Below are 22,316 nucleotides of genomic sequence, written 5' to 3'. Positions count from 1 at the left end.
GCCTCACTTGAGGCAAGGCAGCGGAGGTGATGGGACCACATCTGCCACCCAGGAGAGGACGGGCACTCTCATCCCCTGAGGCTGAGTCTGCACAGGGCTCTCAGCAGGTCCCAGGAGGCCTCCAGGGCTGACCATAGCAACGGGGTAGGGCCTTGGCTGAGCCTCTTCCCAGAAGCACTCTGTAGACAAGTCACCAGCCAACCTTGTCTAACAAGGACCTGGTCAGAGACCCTTCTCTGGCCCACCCCCCTAGAGGGACAAGGATGAGGATGGCTCATGCAAAGCCTCTTCCTGTCACGTTCCATCCCAGGCGTGATTCAGACTCACTGAAATCCCTGGGAGGGTGTAGGGTCTGTACCTGTTGCTGTTGGAGTAGAGACTCTTGTGGAAGGACCTGTCCATGAGTCTGGAAGGGACAACAGAGAGAAAAGCCGTGGTGAGGCCTCAGGAAAGGAGTCCTTCCCAAAAGGGTGGGTCGGTCAGCCTGACTTTCCCATGTGCCTCCTGCACTTGCTCCCCGCCTGTCCACACGCCTCCCGCTCAGCTGGGTCATCGGGTTCAAAGGCCTTGGAGAGACCAGCCCCATCCCTCCACGTCTCTGACCACCAAGTACCGCCCCATCACAAGACCTTTCCCGTCTCTCCCCCATGAGCAAGGCACTCACTGGTGGCTTGAGGTGTTGGTCTGACTCTGAAGCTTAAATAGAAAGTGTCAGAGCCTGGTGAATGAACCTGGAGGCTATCACAGGTCCATCCAGGGTGGAGTTCCCTGTCTCTGGGGACAGGCCAAGACCGTGGCCCCCTTTGCCACTTATTTCTTCTCCACGGTCCTGCCTCACTTGAGGCAAAGCCCTCAGAGGTGATGAGACCAAGTCTGCGAGACAAGAGAGGACGGCACTCTCATCCCCTGAGGCTGAGTCTGCACATGGCTCTCAGCAGGTTCCAGGAGGCTTCAAGGGCTGACACTGAGCAACGGGGGAGGGCCTTGCCTGAGCCTTCTCCATGAAGCACCCTGGAGACAAGATATCAGCCAACCATGTCTAACAAGGACCTCGCCAGAGACCCTCCTCTGGCCCCACCCCCCTGAGGGACAAAGATGAGGATGGCCCATGCGGAGCCTCTTCCTGTCACATTCCATCCCAGGCGTGATTCAGACTCAGAGAGAAGCCCTGGGAGGGTGGAGGGTCCTGTACCTGTTGCTGTTGGAGGATAGAAACTTGTGGAAGCAGTTCTCCATGAGTCTGGAAGGGACAAGAGAGAGAAAAGCCGTGGTGAGGCCCCAGGAAAGAAGTCCTTCCCAAAAGGGTGGGTCAGTCAGCGTGACTTTCCCATGGGCCTCCTTCACGTGCTTCCTGCCTGACCACAAGCCTCCCGCTCTGCTGGGTCATCAGGGTCGAAGGCCTGGGAGAGCCCAGCCGCATCCCTCCACTTCTCTGACCGCCATGTTCCTCCCCATCAGAAGGCCTTTCCCATCTCTCCCCCATGAGCCAGGCAAGGACTGGTGGCTTGAGGTGTTAGCCTGACTCTACAGATTGGATAGAAAGAGTCAGGGCCTGGTGCCTGATCCTGTAGGCAATGACAGGTCCTGGTACCCAGAGGACCCTCATCACATGCTCACTGACATCTCCGGGCTCTGTCTCTGCCACCTAGGAATGCTGGTGTGACCACCCTGGCCCTCTGCGTGCGGTAGGTGTGAGAGGAGGAAAGCAGCCAGAAGCCTGCTGTCCCGTCATCAGAAAACCAGTGGGCATCATTGTCCACTATCCCACAAAACCCTCCTCTGCCTGGACTCACGGGGCCACCTCCATGGAAGGAAAGGCCCTTCTTGATCACCGGCCACTCTCTCCCGGGATAGTCTCTAAGTATCTGATGAGAACTCAAAAGGAGGATAGACAGACCGAGTCTCTGGAATCACACCCTCTTACCACCACAGTTAAGGACACAGAGGGCAAATGTGTGGTCCAGATGGGCTTGCAAGAGCCATTGGTTAGTTAGGGAATGCGGACCAGTAGAGGTGGGCAGGACAGAGGGACATCCAAGGAGAGGGGCAGGGACTGTGGAGGCCTGAGTAGCTTTGGAAAACAAAAGGACAGTCAGGCTCCAAGCTCCCACGGGCCCGGCCCAGGTCCCCGGTAGATGACCCTCAACTTCTACACACAGAGCTGAAGTCGTGCACATGGCCTCACTGTGGACGCAGAGGTGCCGCCCTGAACCTCGCAGTCCTTCCAAAGCCACACCCTCTGTCCCTTTGCCATGGCCTGCCTCCCGGAATCCGAGGACTTCCTGTCCAGTGTATGGAAGCCAGTGTCATACCTGGGACAGGCCACCAGGGCCCTGGTGTTGACCCCACTGATTGAACGGGGAATGACCCCAACAAATGGGGTCAATCAAAGTGCACACTCATGTTTCAGCCTTGAACATTCTGATATTGAGAGTTTCAACCAATTTCTAGAGTTTTCCATGGGGTCCTCATACCCCATCCCCAAAGCCCCAATTGGTTCCTTCCATTCATTGGCCACCTGCCATGTCCCACCTCCCCCTGCTCCCTCCCACTCTCTCTGTCCTTCACTAAGGACCTCTGTGTTCTCAGGTTGTCCCCTCTGCTTCACTATCTTGGAGCCCCCAGGTGACACCATCCTCACAGAGGGGAGGTGCTTACCAACGCCCACTCCCAGGGGCCAGCTGCCCTGAAAGAATCCCCAGACACCCTCTAGGTGGCAGTGAGCTGGCTTCAGGGGCCATAGGGACACCTCTGCATGTCTGTGCTGAGCTCCAGGCCCGAGGCCGGTTCTAGACACAGGGCCTTTCTCACAGCCATGCCTTAGGCCAGGCGGTCAGGTTTGGACACGCCCAGGGATTCATCTCCTTCACGGGGAAAGGAGCGGGAACATCCTGTCCTGCCAGCTCTAAGCATGCTCCCAGGTAGGGAGACCCAGGATTGCCTGAGAGGTGAGCAGGACTGCCCCCCAACATCCATAGGTCCACCCATGGCTGGGTTCCACGGCTCTGGGGACAGGCCAAGACCATGGCCTCCTTGGCCACATATTCCTTCTCCTCGGTCCTGCCTCACTTGAGGCAAGGCAGCGGAGGTGATGGGACCACATCTGCCACCCAGGAGAGGACGGGCACTCTCATCCCCTGAGGCTGAGTCTGCACAGGGCTCTCAGCAGGTCCCAGGAGGCCTCCAGGGCTGACCATAGCAACGGGGTAGGGCCTTGGCTGAGCCTCTTCCCAGAAGCACTCTGTAGACAAGTCACCAGCCAACCTTGTCTAACAAGGACCTGGTCAGAGACCCTTCTCTGGCCCACCCCCCTAGAGGGACAAGGATGAGGATGGCTCATGCAAAGCCTCTTCCTGTCACGTTCCATCCCAGGCGTGATTCAGACTCACTGAAATCCCTGGGAGGGTGTAGGGTCTGTACCTGTTGCTGTTGGAGTAGAGACTCTTGTGGAAGGACCTGTCCATGAGTCTGGAAGGGACAACAGAGAGAAAAGCCGTGGTGAGGCCTCAGGAAAGGAGTCCTTCCCAAAAGGGTGGGTCGGTCAGCCTGACTTTCCCATGTGCCTCCTGCACTTGCTCCCCGCCTGTCCACACGCCTCCCGCTCAGCTGGGTCATCGGGTTCAAAGGCCTTGGAGAGACCAGCCCCATCCCTCCACGTCTCTGACCACCAAGTACCGCCCCATCACAAGACCTTTCCCGTCTCTCCCCCATGAGCAAGGCACTCACTGGTGGCTTGAGGTGTTGGTCTGACTCTGAAGCTTAAATAGAAAGTGTCAGAGCCTGGTGAATGAACCTGGAGGCTATCACAGGTCCATCCAGGGTGGAGTTCCCTGTCTCTGGGGACAGGCCAAGACCGTGGCCCCCTTTGCCACTTATTTCTTCTCCACGGTCCTGCCTCACTTGAGGCAAAGCCCTCAGAGGTGATGAGACCAAGTCTGCGAGACAAGAGAGGACGGGCACTCTCATCCCCTGAGGCTGAGTCTGCACATGGCTCTCAGCAGGTTCCAGGAGGCTTCAAGGGCTGACACTGAGCAACGGGGGAGGGCCTTGCCTGAGCCTTCTCCATGAAGCACCCTGGAGACAAGATATCAGCCAACCATGTCTAACAAGGACCTCGCCAGAGACCCTCCTCTGGCCCCACCCCCTTAAGGGACAAAGATGAGGATGGCCCATGCAGAGCCTCTTCCTGTCACATTCCATCCCAGGCGTGATTCAGACTCAGAGAGAAGCCCTGGGAGGGTGGAGGGTCCTGTACCTGTTGCTGTTGGAGGATAGAAACTTGTGGAAGCAGTTCTCCATGAGTCTGGAAGGGACAAGAGAGAGAAAAGCCGTGGTGAGGCCTCAGGAAAGAAGTCCTTCCCAAAAGGGTGGGTCAGTCAGCGTGACTTTCCCATGGGCCTCCTTCACGTGCTTCCTGCCTGACCACAAGCCTCCCGCTCTGCTGGGTCATCAGGGTCGAAGGCCTGGGAGAGCCCAGCCGCATCCCTCCACTTCTCTGACCGCCATGTTCCTCCCCATCAGAAGGCCTTTCCCATCTCTCCCCCATGAGCCAGGCAAGGACTGGTGGCTTGAGGTGTTAGCCTGACTCTACAGATTGGATAGAAAGAGTCAGGGCCTGGTGCCTGATCCTGTAGGCAATGACAGGTCCTGGTACCCAGAGGACCCTCATCACATGCTCACTGACATCTCCGGGCTCTGTCTCTGCCACCTAGGAATGCTGGTGTGACCATCCTGGCCCTCTGCGTGCGGTAGGTGTGAGAGGAGGAAAGCAGCCAGAAGCCTGCTGTCCCGTCATCAGAAAACCAGTGGGCATCATTGTCCACTATCCCACAAAACCCTCCTCTGCCTGGACTCACGGGGCCACCTCCATGGAAGGAAAGGCCCTTCTTGATCACCGGCCACTCTCTCCCGGGATAGTCTCTAAGTATCTGATGAGAACTCAAAAGGAGGATAGACAGACCGAGTCTCTGGAATCACACCCTCTTACCACCACAGTTAAGGACACAGAGGGCAAATGTGTGGTCCAGATGGGCTTGCAAGAGCCATTGGTTAGTTAGGGAATGCGGACCAGTAGAGGTGGGCAGGACAGAGGGACATCCAAGGAGAGGGGCAGGGACTGTGGAGGCCTGAGTAGCTTTGGAAAACAAAAGGACAGTCAGGCTCCAAGCTCCCACGGGCCCGGCCCAGGTCCCCGGTAGATGACCCTCAACTTCTACACACAGAGCTGAAGTCGTGCACATGGCCTCACTGTGGACGCAGAGGTGCCGCCCTGAACCTCGCAGTCCTTCCAAAGCCACACCCTCTGTCCCTTTGCCATGGCCTGCCTCCCGGAATCCGAGGACTTCCTGTCCAGTGTATGGAAGCCAGTGTCATACCTGGGACAGGCCACCAGGGCCCTGGTGTTGACCCCACTGATTGAACGGGGAATGACCCCAACAAATGGGGTCAATCAAAGTGCACACTCATGTTTCAGCCTTGAACATTCTGATATTGAGAGTTTCAACCAATTTCTAGAGTTTTCCATGGGGTCCTCATACCCCATCCCCAAAGCCCCAATTGGTTCCTTCCATTCATTGGCCACCTGCCATGTCCCACCTCCCCCTGCTCCCTCCCACTCTCTCTGTCCTTCACTAAGGACCTCTGTGTTCTCAGGTTGTCCCCTCTGCTTCACTATCTTGGAGCCCCCAGGTGACACCATCCTCACAGAGGGGAGGTGCTTACCAACGCCCACTCCCAGGGGCCAGCTGCCCTGAAAGAATCCCCAGACACCCTCTAGGTGGCAGTGAGCTGGCTTCAGGGGCCATAGGGACACCTCTGCATGTCTGTGCTGAGCTCCAGGCCCGAGGCCGGTTCTAGACACAGGGCCTTTCTCACAGCCATGCCTTAGGCCAGGCGGTCAGGTTTGGACACGCCCAGGGATTCATCTCCTTCACGGGGAAAGGAGCGGGAACATCCTGTCCTGCCAGCTCTAAGCATGCTCCCAGGTAGGGAGACCCAGGATTGCCTGAGAGGTGAGCAGGACTGCCCCCCAACATCCATAGGTCCACCCATGGCTGGGTTCCACGGCTCTGGGGACAGGCCAAGACCATGGCCTCCTTGGCCACATATTCCTTCTCCTCGGTCCTGCCTCACTTGAGGCAAGGCAGCGGAGGTGATGGGACCACATCTGCCACCCAGGAGAGGACGGGCACTCTCATCCCCTGAGGCTGAGTCTGCACAGGGCTCTCAGCAGGTCCCAGGAGGCCTCCAGGGCTGACCATAGCAACGGGGTAGGGCCTTGGCTGAGCCTCTTCCCAGAAGCACTCTGTAGACAAGTCACCAGCCAACCTTGTCTAACAAGGACCTGGTCAGAGACCCTTCTCTGGCCCACCCCCCTAGAGGGACAAGGATGAGGATGGCTCATGCAAAGCCTCTTCCTGTCACGTTCCATCCCAGGCGTGATTCAGACTCACTGAAATCCCTGGGAGGGTGTAGGGTCTGTACCTGTTGCTGTTGGAGTAGAGACTCTTGTGGAAGGACCTGTCCATGAGTCTGGAAGGGACAACAGAGAGAAAAGCCGTGGTGAGGCCTCAGGAAAGGAGTCCTTCCCAAAAGGGTGGGTCGGTCAGCCTGACTTTCCCATGTGCCTCCTGCACTTGCTCCCCGCCTGTCCACACGCCTCCCGCTCAGCTGGGTCATCGGGTTCAAAGGCCTTGGAGAGACCAGCCCCATCCCTCCACGTCTCTGACCACCAAGTACCGCCCCATCACAAGACCTTTCCCGTCTCTCCCCCATGAGCAAGGCACTCACTGGTGGCTTGAGGTGTTGGTCTGACTCTGAAGCTTAAATAGAAAGTGTCAGAGCCTGGTGAATGAACCTGGAGGCTATCACAGGTCCATCCAGGGTGGAGTTCCCTGTCTCTGGGGACAGGCCAAGACCGTGGCCCCCTTTGCCACTTATTTCTTCTCCACGGTCCTGCCTCACTTGAGGCAAAGCCCTCAGAGGTGATGAGACCAAGTCTGCGAGACAAGAGAGGACGGGCACTCTCATCCCCTGAGGCTGAGTCTGCACATGGCTCTCAGCAGGTTCCAGGAGGCTTCAAGGGCTGACACTGAGCAACGGGGGAGGGCCTTGCCTGAGCCTTCTCCATGAAGCACCCTGGAGACAAGATATCAGCCAACCATGTCTAACAAGGACCTCGCCAGAGACCCTCCTCTGGCCCCACCCCCTTAAGGGACAAAGATGAGGATGGCCCATGCAGAGCCTCTTCCTGTCACATTCCATCCCAGGCGTGATTCAGACTCAGAGAGAAGCCCTGGGAGGGTGGAGGGTCCTGTACCTGTTGCTGTTGGAGGATAGAAACTTGTGGAAGCAGTTCTCCATGAGTCTGGAAGGGACAAGAGAGAGAAAAGCCGTGGTGAGGCCTCAGGAAAGAAGTCCTTCCCAAAAGGGTGGGTCAGTCAGCGTGACTTTCCCATGGGCCTCCTTCACGTGCTTCCTGCCTGACCACAAGCCTCCCGCTCTGCTGGGTCATCAGGGTCGAAGGCCTGGGAGAGCCCAGCCGCATCCCTCCACTTCTCTGACCGCCATGTTCCTCCCCATCAGAAGGCCTTTCCCATCTCTCCCCCATGAGCCAGGCAAGGACTGGTGGCTTGAGGTGTTAGCCTGACTCTACAGATTGGATAGAAAGAGTCAGGGCCTGGTGCCTGATCCTGTAGGCAATGACAGGTCCTGGTACCCAGAGGACCCTCATCACATGCTCACTGACATCTCCGGGCTCTGTCTCTGCCACCTAGGAATGCTGGTGTGACCATCCTGGCCCTCTGCGTGCGGTAGGTGTGACAGGAGGAAAGCAGCCAGAAGCCTGCTGTCCCGTCATCAGAAAACCAGTGGGCATCATTGTCCACTATCCCACAAAACCCTCCTCTGCCTGGACTCACGGGGCCACCTCCATGGAAGGAAAGGCCCTTCTTGATCACCGGCCACTCTCTCCCGGGATAGTCTCTAAGTATCTGATGAGAACTCAAAAGGAGGATAGACAGACCGAGTCTCTGGAATCACACCCTCTTACCACCACAGTTAAGGACACAGAGGGCAAATGTGTGGTCCAGATGGGCTTGCAAGAGCCATTGGTTAGTTAGGGAATGCGGACCAGTAGAGGTGGGCAGGACAGAGGGACATCCAAGGAGAGGGGCAGGGACTGTGGAGGCCTGAGTAGCTTTGGAAAACAAAAGGACAGTCAGGCTCCAAGCTCCCACGGGCCCGGCCCAGGTCCCCGGTAGATGACCCTCAACTTCTACACACAGGGCTGAAGTCGTGCACATGGCCTCACTGTGGACGCAGAGGTGCCGCCCTGAACCTCGCAGTCCTTCCAAAGCCACACCCTCTGTCCCTTTGCCATGGCCTGCCTCCCGGAATCCGAGGACTTCCTGTCCAGTGTATGGAAGCCAGTGTCATACCTGGGACAGGCCACGAGGGCCCTGGTGTTGACCCCACTGATTGAACGGGGAATGACCCCAACAAATGGGGTCAATCAAAGTGCACACTCATGTTTCAGCCTTGAACATTCTGATATTGAGAGTTTCAACCAATTTCTAGAGTTTTCCATGGGGTCCTCATACCCCATCCCCAAAGCCCCAATTGGTTCCTTCCATTCATTGGCCACCTGCCATGTCCCACCTCCCCCTGCTCCCTCCCACTCTCTCTGTCCTTCACTAAGGACCTCTGTGTTCTCAGGTTGTCCCCTCTGCTTCACTATCTTGGAGCCCCCAGGTGACACCATCCTCACAGAGGGGAGGTGCTTACCAACGCCCACTCCCAGGGGCCAGCTGCCCTGGAAGGAATCCCCAGACACCCTCTAGGTGGCAGTGAGCTGGCTTCAGGGGCCATAGGGACACCTCTGCATGTCTGTGCTGAGCTCCAGGCCCGAGGCCGGTTCTAGACACAGGGCCTTTCTCACAGCCATGCCTCAGGCCAGGCGGTCAGGTTTGGACACGCCCAGGGATTCATCTCCTTCACGGGGAAAGGAGCGGGAACATCCTGTCCTGCCAGCTCTAAGCATGCTCCCAGGTAGGGAGACCCAGGATTGCCTGAGAGGTGAGCAGGACTGCCCCCCAACATCCATAGGTCCACCCATGGCTGGGTTCCACGGCTCTGGGGACAGGCCAAGACCATGGCCTCCTTGGCCACATATTCCTTCTCCTCGGTCCTGCCTCACTTGAGGCAAGGCAGCGGAGGTGATGGGACCACATCTGCCACCCAGGAGAGGACGGGCACTCTCATCCCCTGAGGCTGAGTCTGCACAGGGCTCTCAGCAGGTCCCAGGAGGCCTCCAGGGCTGACCATAGCAACGGGGTAGGGCCTTGGCTGAGCCTCTTCCCAGAAGCACTCTGTAGACAAGTCACCAGCCAACCTTGTCTAACAAGGACCTGGTCAGAGACCCTTCTCTGGCCCACCCCCCTAGAGGGACAAGGATGAGGATGGCTCATGCAAAGCCTCTTCCTGTCACGTTCCATCCCAGGCGTGATTCAGACTCACTGAAATCCCTGGGAGGGTGTAGGGTCTGTACCTGTTGCTGTTGGAGTAGAGACTCTTGTGGAAGGACCTGTCCATGAGTCTGGAAGGGACAACAGAGAGAAAAGCCGTGGTGAGGCCTCAGGAAAGGAGTCCTTCCCAAAAGGGTGGGTCGGTCAGCCTGACTTTCCCATGTGCCTCCTGCACTTGCTCCCCGCCTGTCCACACGCCTCCCGCTCAGCTGGGTCATCGGGTTCAAAGGCCTTGGAGAGACCAGCCCCATCCCTCCACGTCTCTGACCACCAAGTACCGCCCCATCACAAGACCTTTCCCGTCTCTCCCCCATGAGCAAGGCACTCACTGGTGGCTTGAGGTGTTGGTCTGACTCTGAAGCTTAAATAGAAAGTGTCAGAGCCTGGTGAATGAACCTGGAGGCTATCACAGGTCCATCCAGGGTGGAGTTCCCTGTCTCTGGGGACAGGCCAAGACCGTGGCCCCCTTTGCCACTTATTTCTTCTCCACGGTCCTGCCTCACTTGAGGCAAAGCCCTCAGAGGTGATGAGACCAAGTCTGCGAGACAAGAGAGGACGGCACTCTCATCCCCTGAGGCTGAGTCTGCACATGGCTCTCAGCAGGTTCCAGGAGGCTTCAAGGGCTGACACTGAGCAACGGGGGAGGGCCTTGCCTGAGCCTTCTCCATGAAGCACCCTGGAGACAAGATATCAGCCAACCATGTCTAACAAGGACCTCGCCAGAGACCCTCCTCTGGCCCCACCCCCCTGAGGGACAAAGATGAGGATGGCCCATGCGGAGCCTCTTCCTGTCACATTCCATCCCAGGCGTGATTCAGACTCAGAGAGAAGCCCTGGGAGGGTGGAGGGTCCTGTACCTGTTGCTGTTGGAGGATAGAAACTTGTGGAAGCAGTTCTCCATGAGTCTGGAAGGGACAAGAGAGAGAAAAGCCGTGGTGAGGCCCCAGGAAAGAAGTCCTTCCCAAAAGGGTGGGTCAGTCAGCGTGACTTTCCCATGGGCCTCCTTCACGTGCTTCCTGCCTGACCACAAGCCTCCCGCTCTGCTGGGTCATCAGGGTCGAAGGCCTGGGAGAGCCCAGCCGCATCCCTCCACTTCTCTGACCGCCATGTTCCTCCCCATCAGAAGGCCTTTCCCATCTCTCCCCCATGAGCCAGGCAAGGACTGGTGGCTTGAGGTGTTAGCCTGACTCTACAGATTGGATAGAAAGAGTCAGGGCCTGGTGCCTGATCCTGTAGGCAATGACAGGTCCTGGTACCCAGAGGACCCTCATCACATGCTCACTGACATCTCCGGGCTCTGTCTCTGCCACCTAGGAATGCTGGTGTGACCACCCTGGCCCTCTGCGTGCGGTAGGTGTGAGAGGAGGAAAGCAGCCAGAAGCCTGCTGTCCCGTCATCAGAAAACCAGTGGGCATCATTGTCCACTATCCCACAAAACCCTCCTCTGCCTGGACTCACGGGGCCACCTCCATGGAAGGAAAGGCCCTTCTTGATCACCGGCCACTCTCTCCCGGGATAGTCTCTAAGTATCTGATGAGAACTCAAAAGGAGGATAGACAGACCGAGTCTCTGGAATCACACCCTCTTACCACCACAGTTAAGGACACAGAGGGCAAATGTGTGGTCCAGATGGGCTTGCAAGAGCCATTGGTTAGTTAGGGAATGCGGACCAGTAGAGGTGGGCAGGACAGAGGGACATCCAAGGAGAGGGGCAGGGACTGTGGAGGCCTGAGTAGCTTTGGAAAACAAAAGGACAGTCAGGCTCCAAGCTCCCACGGGCCCGGCCCAGGTCCCCGGTAGATGACCCTCAACTTCTACACACAGAGCTGAAGTCGTGCACATGGCCTCACTGTGGACGCAGAGGTGCCGCCCTGAACCTCGCAGTCCTTCCAAAGCCACACCCTCTGTCCCTTTGCCATGGCCTGCCTCCCGGAATCCGAGGACTTCCTGTCCAGTGTATGGAAGCCAGTGTCATACCTGGGACAGGCCACCAGGGCCCTGGTGTTGACCCCACTGATTGAACGGGGAATGACCCCAACAAATGGGGTCAATCAAAGTGCACACTCATGTTTCAGCCTTGAACATTCTGATATTGAGAGTTTCAACCAATTTCTAGAGTTTTCCATGGGGTCCTCATACCCCATCCCCAAAGCCCCAATTGGTTCCTTCCATTCATTGGCCACCTGCCATGTCCCACCTCCCCCTGCTCCCTCCCACTCTCTCTGTCCTTCACTAAGGACCTCTGTGTTCTCAGGTTGTCCCCTCTGCTTCACTATCTTGGAGCCCCCAGGTGACACCATCCTCACAGAGGGGAGGTGCTTACCAACGCCCACTCCCAGGGGCCAGCTGCCCTGAAAGAATCCCCAGACACCCTCTAGGTGGCAGTGAGCTGGCTTCAGGGGCCATAGGGACACCTCTGCATGTCTGTGCTGAGCTCCAGGCCCGAGGCCGGTTCTAGACACAGGGCCTTTCTCACAGCCATGCCTTAGGCCAGGCGGTCAGGTTTGGACACGCCCAGGGATTCATCTCCTTCACGGGGAAAGGAGCGGGAACATCCTGTCCTGCCAGCTCTAAGCATGCTCCCAGGTAGGGAGACCCAGGATTGCCTGAGAGGTGAGCAGGACTGCCCCCCAACATCCATAGGTCCACCCATGGCTGGGTTCCACGGCTCTGGGGACAGGCCAAGACCATGGCCTCCTTGGCCACATATTCCTTCTCCTCGGTCCTGCCTCACTTGAGGCAAGGCAGCGGAGGTGATGGGACCACATCTGCCACCCAGGAGAGGACGGGCACTCTCATCCCCTGAGGCTGAGTCTGCACAGGGCTCTCAGCAGGTCCCAGGAGGCCTCCAGGGCTGACCATAGCAACGGGGTAGGGCCTTGGCTGAGCCTCTTCCCAGAAGCACTCTGTAGACAAGTCACCAGCCAACCTTGTCTAACAAGGACCTGGTCAGAGACCCTTCTCTGGCCCACCCCCCTAGAGGGACAAGGATGAGGATGGCTCATGCAAAGCCTCTTCCTGTCACGTTCCATCCCAGGCGTGATTCAGACTCACTGAAATCCCTGGGAGGGTGTAGGGTCTGTACCTGTTGCTGTTGGAGTAGAGACTCTTGTGGAAGGACCTGTCCATGAGTCTGGAAGGGACAACAGAGAGAAAAGCCGTGGTGAGGCCTCAGGAAAGGAGTCCTTCCCAAAAGGGTGGGTCGGTCAGCCTGACTTTCCCATGTGCCTCCTGCACTTGCTCCCCGCCTGTCCACACGCCTCCCGCTCAGCTGGGTCATCGGGTTCAAAGGCCTTGGAGAGACCAGCCCCATCCCTCCACGTCTCTGACCACCAAGTACCGCCCCATCACAAGACCTTTCCCGTCTCTCCCCCATGAGCAAGGCACTCACTGGTGGCTTGAGGTGTTGGTCTGACTCTGAAGCTTAAATAGAAAGTGTCAGAGCCTGGTGAATGAACCTGGAGGCTATCACAGGTCCATCCAGGGTGGAGTTCCCTGTCTCTGGGGACAGGCCAAGACCGTGGCCCCCTTTGCCACTTATTTCTTCTCCACGGTCCTGCCTCACTTGAGGCAAAGCCCTCAGAGGTGATGAGACCAAGTCTGCGAGACAAGAGAGGACGGGCACTCTCATCCCCTGAGGCTGAGTCTGCACATGGCTCTCAGCAGGTTCCAGGAGGCTTCAAGGGCTGACACTGAGCAACGGGGGAGGGCCTTGCCTGAGCCTTCTCCATGAAGCACCCTGGAGACAAGATATCAGCCAACCATGTCTAACAAGGACCTCGCCAGAGACCCTCCTCTGGCCCCACCCCCTTAAGGGACAAAGATGAGGATGGCCCATGCAGAGCCTCTTCCTGTCACATTCCATCCCAGGCGTGATTCAGACTCAGAGAGAAGCCCTGGGAGGGTGGAGGGTCCTGTACCTGTTGCTGTTGGAGGATAGAAACTTGTGGAAGCAGTTCTCCATGAGTCTGGAAGGGACAAGAGAGAGAAAAGCCGTGGTGAGGCCTCAGGAAAGAAGTCCTTCCCAAAAGGGTGGGTCAGTCAGCGTGACTTTCCCATGGGCCTCCTTCACGTGCTTCCTGCCTGACCACAAGCCTCCCGCTCTGCTGGGTCATCAGGGTCGAAGGCCTGGGAGAGCCCAGCCGCATCCCTCCACTTCTCTGACCGCCATGTTCCTCCCCATCAGAAGGCCTTTCCCATCTCTCCCCCATGAGCCAGGCAAGGACTGGTGGCTTGAGGTGTTAGCCTGACTCTACAGATTGGATAGAAAGAGTCAGGGCCTGGTGCCTGATCCTGTAGGCAATGACAGGTCCTGGTACCCAGAGGACCCTCATCACATGCTCACTGACATCTCCGGGCTCTGTCTCTGCCACCTAGGAATGCTGGTGTGACCATCCTGGCCCTCTGCGTGCGGTAGGTGTGAGAGGAGGAAAGCAGCCAGAAGCCTGCTGTCCCGTCATCAGAAAACCAGTGGGCATCATTGTCCACTATCCCACAAAACCCTCCTCTGCCTGGACTCACGGGGCCACCTCCATGGAAGGAAAGGCCCTTCTTGATCACCGGCCACTCTCTCCCGGGATAGTCTCTAAGTATCTGATGAGAACTCAAAAGGAGGATAGACAGACCGAGTCTCTGGAATCACACCCTCTTACCACCACAGTTAAGGACACAGAGGGCAAATGTGTGGTCCAGATGGGCTTGCAAGAGCCATTGGTTAGTTAGGGAATGCGGACCAGTAGAGGTGGGCAGGACAGAGGGACATCCAAGGAGAGGGGCAGGGACTGTGGAGGCCTGAGTAGCTTTGGAAAACAAAAGGACAGTCAGGCTCCAAGCTCCCACGGGCCCGGCCCAGGTCCCCGGTAGATGACCCTCAACTTCTACACACAGAGCTGAAGTCGTGCACATGGCCTCACTGTGGACGCAGAGGTGCCGCCCTGAACCTCGCAGTCCTTCCAAAGCCACACCCTCTGTCCCTTTGCCATGGCCTGCCTCCCGGAATCCGAGGACTTCCTGTCCAGTGTATGGAAGCCAGTGTCATACCTGGGACAGGCCACCAGGGCCCTGGTGTTGACCCCACTGATTGAACGGGGAATGACCCCAACAAATGGGGTCAATCAAAGTGCACACTCATGTTTCAGCCTTGAACATTCTGATATTGAGAGTTTCAACCAATTTCTAGAGTTTTCCATGGGGTCCTCATACCCCATCCCCAAAGCCCCAATTGGTTCCTTCCATTCATTGGCCACCTGCCATGTCCCACCTCCCCCTGCTCCCTCCCACTCTCTCTGTCCTTCACTAAGGACCTCTGTGTTCTCAGGTTGTCCCCTCTGCTTCACTATCTTGGAGCCCCCAGGTGACACCATCCTCACAGAGGGGAGGTGCTTACCAACGCCCACTCCCAGGGGCCAGCTGCCCTGAAAGAATCCCCAGACACCCTCTAGGTGGCAGTGAGCTGGCTTCAGGGGCCATAGGGACACCTCTGCATGTCTGTGCTGAGCTCCAGGCCCGAGGCCGGTTCTAGACACAGGGCCTTTCTCACAGCCATGCCTTAGGCCAGGCGGTCAGGTTTGGACACGCCCAGGGATTCATCTCCTTCACGGGGAAAGGAGCGGGAACATCCTGTCCTGCCAGCTCTAAGCATGCTCCCAGGTAGGGAGACCCAGGATTGCCTGAGAGGTGAGCAGGACTGCCCCCCAACATCCATAGGTCCACCCATGGCTGGGTTCCACGGCTCTGGGGACAGGCCAAGACCATGGCCTCCTTGGCCACATATTCCTTCTCCTCGGTCCTGCCTCACTTGAGGCAAGGCAGCGGAGGTGATGGGACCACATCTGCCACCCAGGAGAGGACGGGCACTCTCATCCCCTGAGGCTGAGTCTGCACAGGGCTCTCAGCAGGTCCCAGGAGGCCTCCAGGGCTGACCATAGCAACGGGGTAGGGCCTTGGCTGAGCCTCTTCCCAGAAGCACTCTGTAGACAAGTCACCAGCCAACCTTGTCTAACAAGGACCTGGTCAGAGACCCTTCTCTGGCCCACCCCCCTAGAGGGACAAGGATGAGGATGGCTCATGCAAAGCCTCTTCCTGTCACGTTCCATCCCAGGCGTGATTCAGACTCACTGAAATCCCTGGGAGGGTGTAGGGTCTGTACCTGTTGCTGTTGGAGTAGAGACTCTTGTGGAAGGACCTGTCCATGAGTCTGGAAGGGACAACAGAGAGAAAAGCCATGGTGAGGCCTCAGGAAAGGAGTCCTTCCCAAAAGGGTGGGTCGGTCAGCCTGACTTTCCCATGTGCCTCCTGCACTTGCTCCCCGCCTGTCCACACGCCTCCCGCTCAGCTGGGTCATCGGGTTCAAAGGCCTTGGAGAGACCAGCCCCATCCCTCCACGTCTCTGACCACCAAGTACCGCCCCATCACAAGACCTTTCCCGTCTCTCCCCCATGAGCAAGGCACTCACTGGTGGCTTGAGGTGTTGGTCTGACTCTGAAGCTTAAATAGAAAGTGTCAGAGCCTGGTGAATGAACCTGGAGGCTATCACAGGTCCATCCAGGGTGGAGTTCCCTGTCTCTGGGGACAGGCCAAGACCGTGGCCCCCTTTGCCACTTATTTCTTCTCCACGGTCCTGCCTCACTTGAGGCAAAGCCCTCAGAGGTGATGAGACCAAGTCTGCGAGACAAGAGAGGACGGGCACTCTCATCCCCTGAGGCTGAGTCTGCACATGGCTCTCAGCAGGTTCCAGGAGGCTTCAAGGGCTGACACTGAGCAACGGGGGAGGGCCTTGCCTGAGCCTTCTCCATGAAGCACCCTGGAGACAAGATATCAGCCAACCATGTCTAACAAGGACCTCGCCAGAGACCCTCCTCTGGCCCCACCCCCTTAAGGGACAAAGATGAGGATGGCCCATGCAGAGCCTCTTCCTGTCACATTCCATCCCAGGCGTGATTCAGACTCAGAGAGAAGCCCTGGGAGGGTGGAGGGTCCTGTACCTGTTGCTGTTGGAGGATAGAAACTTGTGGAAGCAGTTCTCCATGAGTCTGGAAGGGACAAGAGAGAGAAAAGCCGTGGTGAGGCCTCAGGAAAGAAGTCCTTCCCAAAAGGGTGGGTCAGTCAGCGTGACTTTCCCATGGGCCTCCTTCACGTGCTTCCTGCCTGACCACAAGCCTCCCGCTCTGCTGGGTCATCAGGGTCGAAGGCCTGGGAGAGCCCAGCCGCATCCCTCCACTTCTCTGACCGCCATGTTCCTCCCCATCAGAAGGCCTTTCCCATCTCTCCCCCATGAGCCAGGCAAGGACTGGTGGCTTGAGGTGTTAGCCTGACTCTACAGATTGGATAGAAAGAGTCAGGGCCTGGTGCCTGATCCTGTAGGCAATGACAGGTCCTGGTACCCAGAGGACCCTCATCACATGCTCACTGACATCTCCGGGCTCTGTCTCTGCCACCTAGGAATGCTGGTGTGACCATCCTGGCCCTCTGCGTGCGGTAGGTGTGAGAGGAGGAAAGCAGCCAGAAGCCTGCTGTCCCGTCATCAGAAAACCAGTGGGCATCATTGTCCACTATCCCACAAAACCCTCCTCTGCCTGGACTCACGGGGCCACCTCCATGGAAGGAAAGGCCCTTCTTGATCACCGGCCACTCTCTCCCGGGATAGTCTCTAAGTATCTGATGAGAACTCAAAAGGAGGATAGACAGACCGAGTCTCTGGAATCACACCCTCTTACCACCACAGTTAAGGACACAGAGGGCAAATGTGTGGTCCAGATGGGCTTGCAAGAGCCATTGGTTAGTTAGGGAATGCGGACCAGTAGAGGTGGGCAGGACAGAGGGACATCCAAGGAGAGGGGCAGGGACTGTGGAGGCCTGAGTAGCTTTGGAAAACAAAAGGACAGTCAGGCTCCAAGCTCCCACGGGCCCGGCCCAGGTCCCCGGTAGATGACCCTCAACTTCTACACACAGGGCTGAAGTCGTGCACATGGCCTCACTGTGGACGCAGAGGTGCCGCCCTGAACCTCGCAGTCCTTCCAAAGCCACACCCTCTGTCCCTTTGCCATGGCCTGCCTCCCGGAATCCCAGGACTTCCTGTCCAGTGTATGGAAGCCAGTGTCATACCTGGGACAGGCCACGAGGGCCCTGGTGTTGACCCCACTGATTGAACGGGGAATGACCCCAACAAATGGGGTCAATCAAAGTGCACACTCATGTTTCAGCCTTGAACATTCTGATATTGAGAGTTTCAACCAATTTCTAGAGTTTTCCATGGGGTCCTCATACCCCATCCCCAAAGCCCCAATTGGTTCCTTCCATTCATTGGCCACCTGCCATGTCCCACCTCCCCCTGCTCCCTCCCACTCTCTCTGTCCTTCACTAAGGACCTCTGTGTTCTCAGGTTGTCCCCTCTGCTTCACTATCTTGGAGCCCCCAGGTGACACCATCCTCACAGAGGGGAGGTGCTTACCAACGCCCACTCCCAGGGGCCAGCTGCCCTGGAAGGAATCCCCAGACACCCTCTAGGTGGCAGTGAGCTGGCTTCAGGGGCCATAGGGACACCTCTGCATGTCTGTGCTGAGCTCCAGGCCCGAGGCCGGTTCTAGACACAGGGCCTTTCTCACAGCCATGCCTCAGGCCAGGCGGTCAGGTTTGGACACGCCCAGGGATTCATCTCCTTCACGGGGAAAGGAGCGGGAACATCCTGTCCTGCCAGCTCTAAGCATGCTCCCAGGTAGGGAGACCCAGGATTGCCTGAGAGGTGAGCAGGACTGCCCCCCAACATCCATAGGTCCACCCATGGCTGGGTTCCACGGCTCTGGGGACAGGCCAAGACCATGGCCTCCTTGGCCACATATTCCTTCTCCTCGGTCCTGCCTCACTTGAGGCAAGGCAGCGGAGGTGATGGGACCACATCTGCCACCCAGGAGAGGACGGGCACTCTCATCCCCTGAGGCTGAGTCTGCACAGGGCTCTCAGCAGGTCCCAGGAGGCCTCCAGGGCTGACCATAGCAACGGGGTAGGGCCTTGGCTGAGCCTCTTCCCAGAAGCACTCTGTAGACAAGTCACCAGCCAACCTTGTCTAACAAGGACCTGGTCAGAGACCCTTCTCTGGCCCACCCCCCTAGAGGGACAAGGATGAGGATGGCTCATGCAAAGCCTCTTCCTGTCACGTTCCATCCCAGGCGTGATTCAGACTCACTGAAATCCCTGGGAGGGTGTAGGGTCTGTACCTGTTGCTGTTGGAGTAGAGACTCTTGTGGAAGGACCTGTCCATGAGTCTGGAAGGGACAACAGAGAGAAAAGCCATGGTGAGGCCTCAGGAAAGGAGTCCTTCCCAAAAGGGTGGGTCGGTCAGCCTGACTTTCCCATGTGCCTCCTGCACTTGCTCCCCGCCTGTCCACACGCCTCCCGCTCAGCTGGGTCATCGGGTTCAAAGGCCTTGGAGAGACCAGCCCCATCCCTCCACGTCTCTGACCACCAAGTACCGCCCCATCACAAGACCTTTCCCGTCTCTCCCCCATGAGCAAGGCACTCACTGGTGGCTTGAGGTGTTGGTCTGACTCTGAAGCTTAAATAGAAAGTGTCAGAGCCTGGTGAATGAACCTGGAGGCTATCACAGGTCCATCCAGGGTGGAGTTCCCTGTCTCTGGGGACAGGCCAAGACCGTGGCCCCCTTTGCCACTTATTTCTTCTCCACGGTCCTGCCTCACTTGAGGCAAAGCCCTCAGAGGTGATGAGACCAAGTCTGCGAGACAAGAGAGGACGGGCACTCTCATCCCCTGAGGCTGAGTCTGCACATGGCTCTCAGCAGGTTCCAGGAGGCTTCAAGGGCTGACACTGAGCAACGGGGGAGGGCCTTGCCTGAGCCTTCTCCATGAAGCACCCTGGAGACAAGATATCAGCCAACCATGTCTAACAAGGACCTCGCCAGAGACCCTCCTCTGGCCCCACCCCCTTAAGGGACAAAGATGAGGATGGCCCATGCAGAGCCTCTTCCTGTCACATTCCATCCCAGGCGTGATTCAGACTCAGAGAGAAGCCCTGGGAGGGTGGAGGGTCCTGTACCTGTTGCTGTTGGAGGATAGAAACTTGTGGAAGCAGTTCTCCATGAGTCTGGAAGGGACAAGAGAGAGAAAAGCCGTGGTGAGGCCTCAGGAAAGAAGTCCTTCCCAAAAGGGTGGGTCAGTCAGCGTGACTTTCCCATGGGCCTCCTTCACGTGCTTCCTGCCTGACCACAAGCCTCCCGCTCTGCTGGGTCATCAGGGTCGAAGGCCTGGGAGAGCCCAGCCGCATCCCTCCACTTCTCTGACCGCCATGTTCCTCCCCATCAGAAGGCCTTTCCCATCTCTCCCCCATGAGCCAGGCAAGGACTGGTGGCTTGAGGTGTTAGCCTGACTCTACAGATTGGATAGAAAGAGTCAGGGCCTGGTGCCTGATCCTGTAGGCAATGACAGGTCCTGGTACCCAGAGGACCCTCATCACATGCTCACTGACATCTCCGGGCTCTGTCTCTGCCACCTAGGAATGCTGGTGTGACCATCCTGGCCCTCTGCGTGCGGTAGGTGTGAGAGGAGGAAAGCAGCCAGAAGCCTGCTGTCCCGTCATCAGAAAACCAGTGGGCATCATTGTCCACTATCCCACAAAACCCTCCTCTGCCTGGACTCACGGGGCCACCTCCATGGAAGGAAAGGCCCTTCTTGATCACCGGCCACTCTCTCCCGGGATAGTCTCTAAGTATCTGATGAGAACTCAAAAGGAGGATAGACAGACCGAGTCTCTGGAATCACACCCTCTTACCACCACAGTTAAGGACACAGAGGGCAAATGTGTGGTCCAGATGGGCTTGCAAGAGCCATTGGTTAGTTAGGGAATGCGGACCAGTAGAGGTGGGCAGGACAGAGGGACATCCAAGGAGAGGGGCAGGGACTGTGGAGGCCTGAGTAGCTTTGGAAAACAAAAGGACAGTCAGGCTCCAAGCTCCCACGGGCCCGGCCCAGGTCCCCGGTAGATGACCCTCAACTTCTACACACAGGGCTGAAGTCGTGCACATGGCCTCACTGTGGACGCAGAGGTGCCGCCCTGAACCTCGCAGTCCTTCCAAAGCCACACCCTCTGTCCCTTTGCCATGGCCTGCCTCCCGGAATCCGAGGACTTCCTGTCCAGTGTATGGAAGCCAGTGTCATACCTGGGACAGGCCACCAGGGCCCTGGTGTTGACCCCACTGATTGAACGGGGAATGACCCCAACAAATGGGGTCAATCAAAGTGCACACTCATGTTTCAGCCTTGAACATTCTGATATTGAGAGTTTCAACCAATTTCTAGAGTTTTCCATGGGGTCCTCATACCCCATCCCCAAAGCCCCAATTGGTTCCTTCCATTCATTGGCCACCTGCCATGTCCCACCTCCCCCTGCTCCCTCCCACTCTCTCTGTCCTTCACTAAGGACCTCTGTGTTCTCAGGTTGTCCCCTCTGCTTCACTATCTTGGAGCCCCCAGGTGACACCATCCTCACAGAGGGGAGGTGCTTACCAACGCCCACTCCCAGGGGCCAGCTGCCCTGAAAGAATCCCCAGACACCCTCTAGGTGGCAGTGAGCTGGCTTCAGGGGCCATAGGGACACCTCTGCATGTCTGTGCTGAGCTCCAGGCCCGGGGCCGGTTCTAGACACAGGGCCTTTCTCACAGCCATGCCTTAGGCCAGGCGGTCAGGTTTGGACACGCCCAGGGATTCATCTCCTTCACGGGGAAAGGAGCGGGAACATCCTGTCCTGCCAGCTCTAAGCATGCTCCCAGGTAGGGAGACCCAGGATTGCCTGAGAGGTGAGCAGGACTGCCCCCCAACATCCATAGGTCCACCCATGGCTGGGTTCCACGGCTCTGGGGACAGGCCAAGACCATGGCCTCCTTGGCCACATATTCCTTCTCCTCGGTCCTGCCTCACTTGAGGCAAGGCAGCGGAGGTGATGGGACCACATCTGCCACCCAGGAGAGGACGGGCACTCTCATCCCCTGAGGCTGAGTCTGCACAGGGCTCTCAGCAGGTCCCAGGAGGCCTCCAGGGCTGACCATAGCAACGGGGTAGGGCCTTGGCTGAGCCTCTTCCCAGAAGCACTCTGTAGACAAGTCACCAGCCAACCTTGTCTAACAAGGACCTGGTCAGAGACCCTTCTCTGGCCCACCCCCCTAGAGGGACAAGGATGAGGATGGCTCATGCAAAGCCTCTTCCTGTCACGTTCCATCCCAGGCGTGATTCAGACTCACTGAAATCCCTGGGAGGGTGTAGGGTCTGTACCTGTTGCTGTTGGAGTAGAGACTCTTGTGGAAGGACCTGTCCATGAGTCTGGAAGGGACAACAGAGAGAAAAGCCATGGTGAGGCCTCAGGAAAGGAGTCCTTCCCAAAAGGGTGGGTCGGTCAGCCTGACTTTCCCATGTGCCTCCTGCACTTGCTCCCCGCCTGTCCACACGCCTCCCGCTCAGCTGGGTCATCGGGTTCAAAGGCCTTGGAGAGACCAGCCCCATCCCTCCACGTCTCTGACCACCAAGTACCGCCCCATCACAAGACCTTTCCCGTCTCTCCCCCATGAGCAAGGCACTCACTGGTGGCTTGAGGTGTTGGTCTGACTCTGAAGCTTAAATAGAAAGTGTCAGAGCCTGGTGAATGAACCTGGAGGCTATCACAGGTCCATCCAGGGTGGAGTTCCCTGTCTCTGGGGACAGGCCAAGACCGTGGCCCCCTTTGCCACTTATTTCTTCTCCACGGTCCTGCCTCACTTGAGGCAAAGCCCTCAGAGGTGATGAGACCAAGTCT

General features: G+C 57.6%; 1 protein-coding gene across 1 annotated transcript in view; it reads right to left on the bottom strand.

The window, feature by feature from the left end:
• LOC139022155 (scavenger receptor cysteine-rich domain-containing protein DMBT1-like) overlaps positions 1-21,843 on the bottom strand; it is a 53,319-nt gene extending 31,476 nt beyond the window's left edge. Inside the window, exons 1-15 of the mRNA XM_070433229.1 lie at positions 21,800-21,843; positions 19,572-19,619; positions 18,737-18,784; positions 16,508-16,555; positions 15,673-15,720; positions 13,445-13,492; positions 12,610-12,657; positions 10,382-10,429; positions 9,548-9,595; positions 7,319-7,366; positions 6,484-6,531; positions 4,256-4,303; positions 3,421-3,468; positions 1,193-1,240; positions 359-406 (exon numbers count right to left, since the gene is read on the bottom strand). Coding sequence (XP_070289330.1) covers positions 359-406; positions 1,193-1,240; positions 3,421-3,468; positions 4,256-4,303; positions 6,484-6,531; positions 7,319-7,366; positions 9,548-9,595; positions 10,382-10,429; positions 12,610-12,657; positions 13,445-13,492; positions 15,673-15,720; positions 16,508-16,555; positions 18,737-18,784; positions 19,572-19,619; positions 21,800-21,843 — 716 coding nt within the window. The remainder of the gene's footprint in view (positions 1-358; positions 407-1,192; positions 1,241-3,420; positions 3,469-4,255; positions 4,304-6,483; positions 6,532-7,318; positions 7,367-9,547; positions 9,596-10,381; positions 10,430-12,609; positions 12,658-13,444; positions 13,493-15,672; positions 15,721-16,507; positions 16,556-18,736; positions 18,785-19,571; positions 19,620-21,799) is intronic.
• Between the last annotated feature and the right edge of the window lie 473 nt (positions 21,844-22,316).

Source organism: Myotis yumanensis, unplaced genomic scaffold, assembly GCF_028538775.1.
Source record: "Myotis yumanensis isolate MYYU_CA2020_CCGP unplaced genomic scaffold, mMyoYum1.0.hap1 SCAF_13, whole genome shotgun sequence".
NCBI lineage: Eukaryota > Metazoa > Chordata > Mammalia > Chiroptera > Vespertilionidae > Myotis > Myotis yumanensis.
The sequence above is the reverse complement of the archived record's forward strand: the minus strand, read 5'-3'. Positions and strand labels throughout refer to the sequence as shown.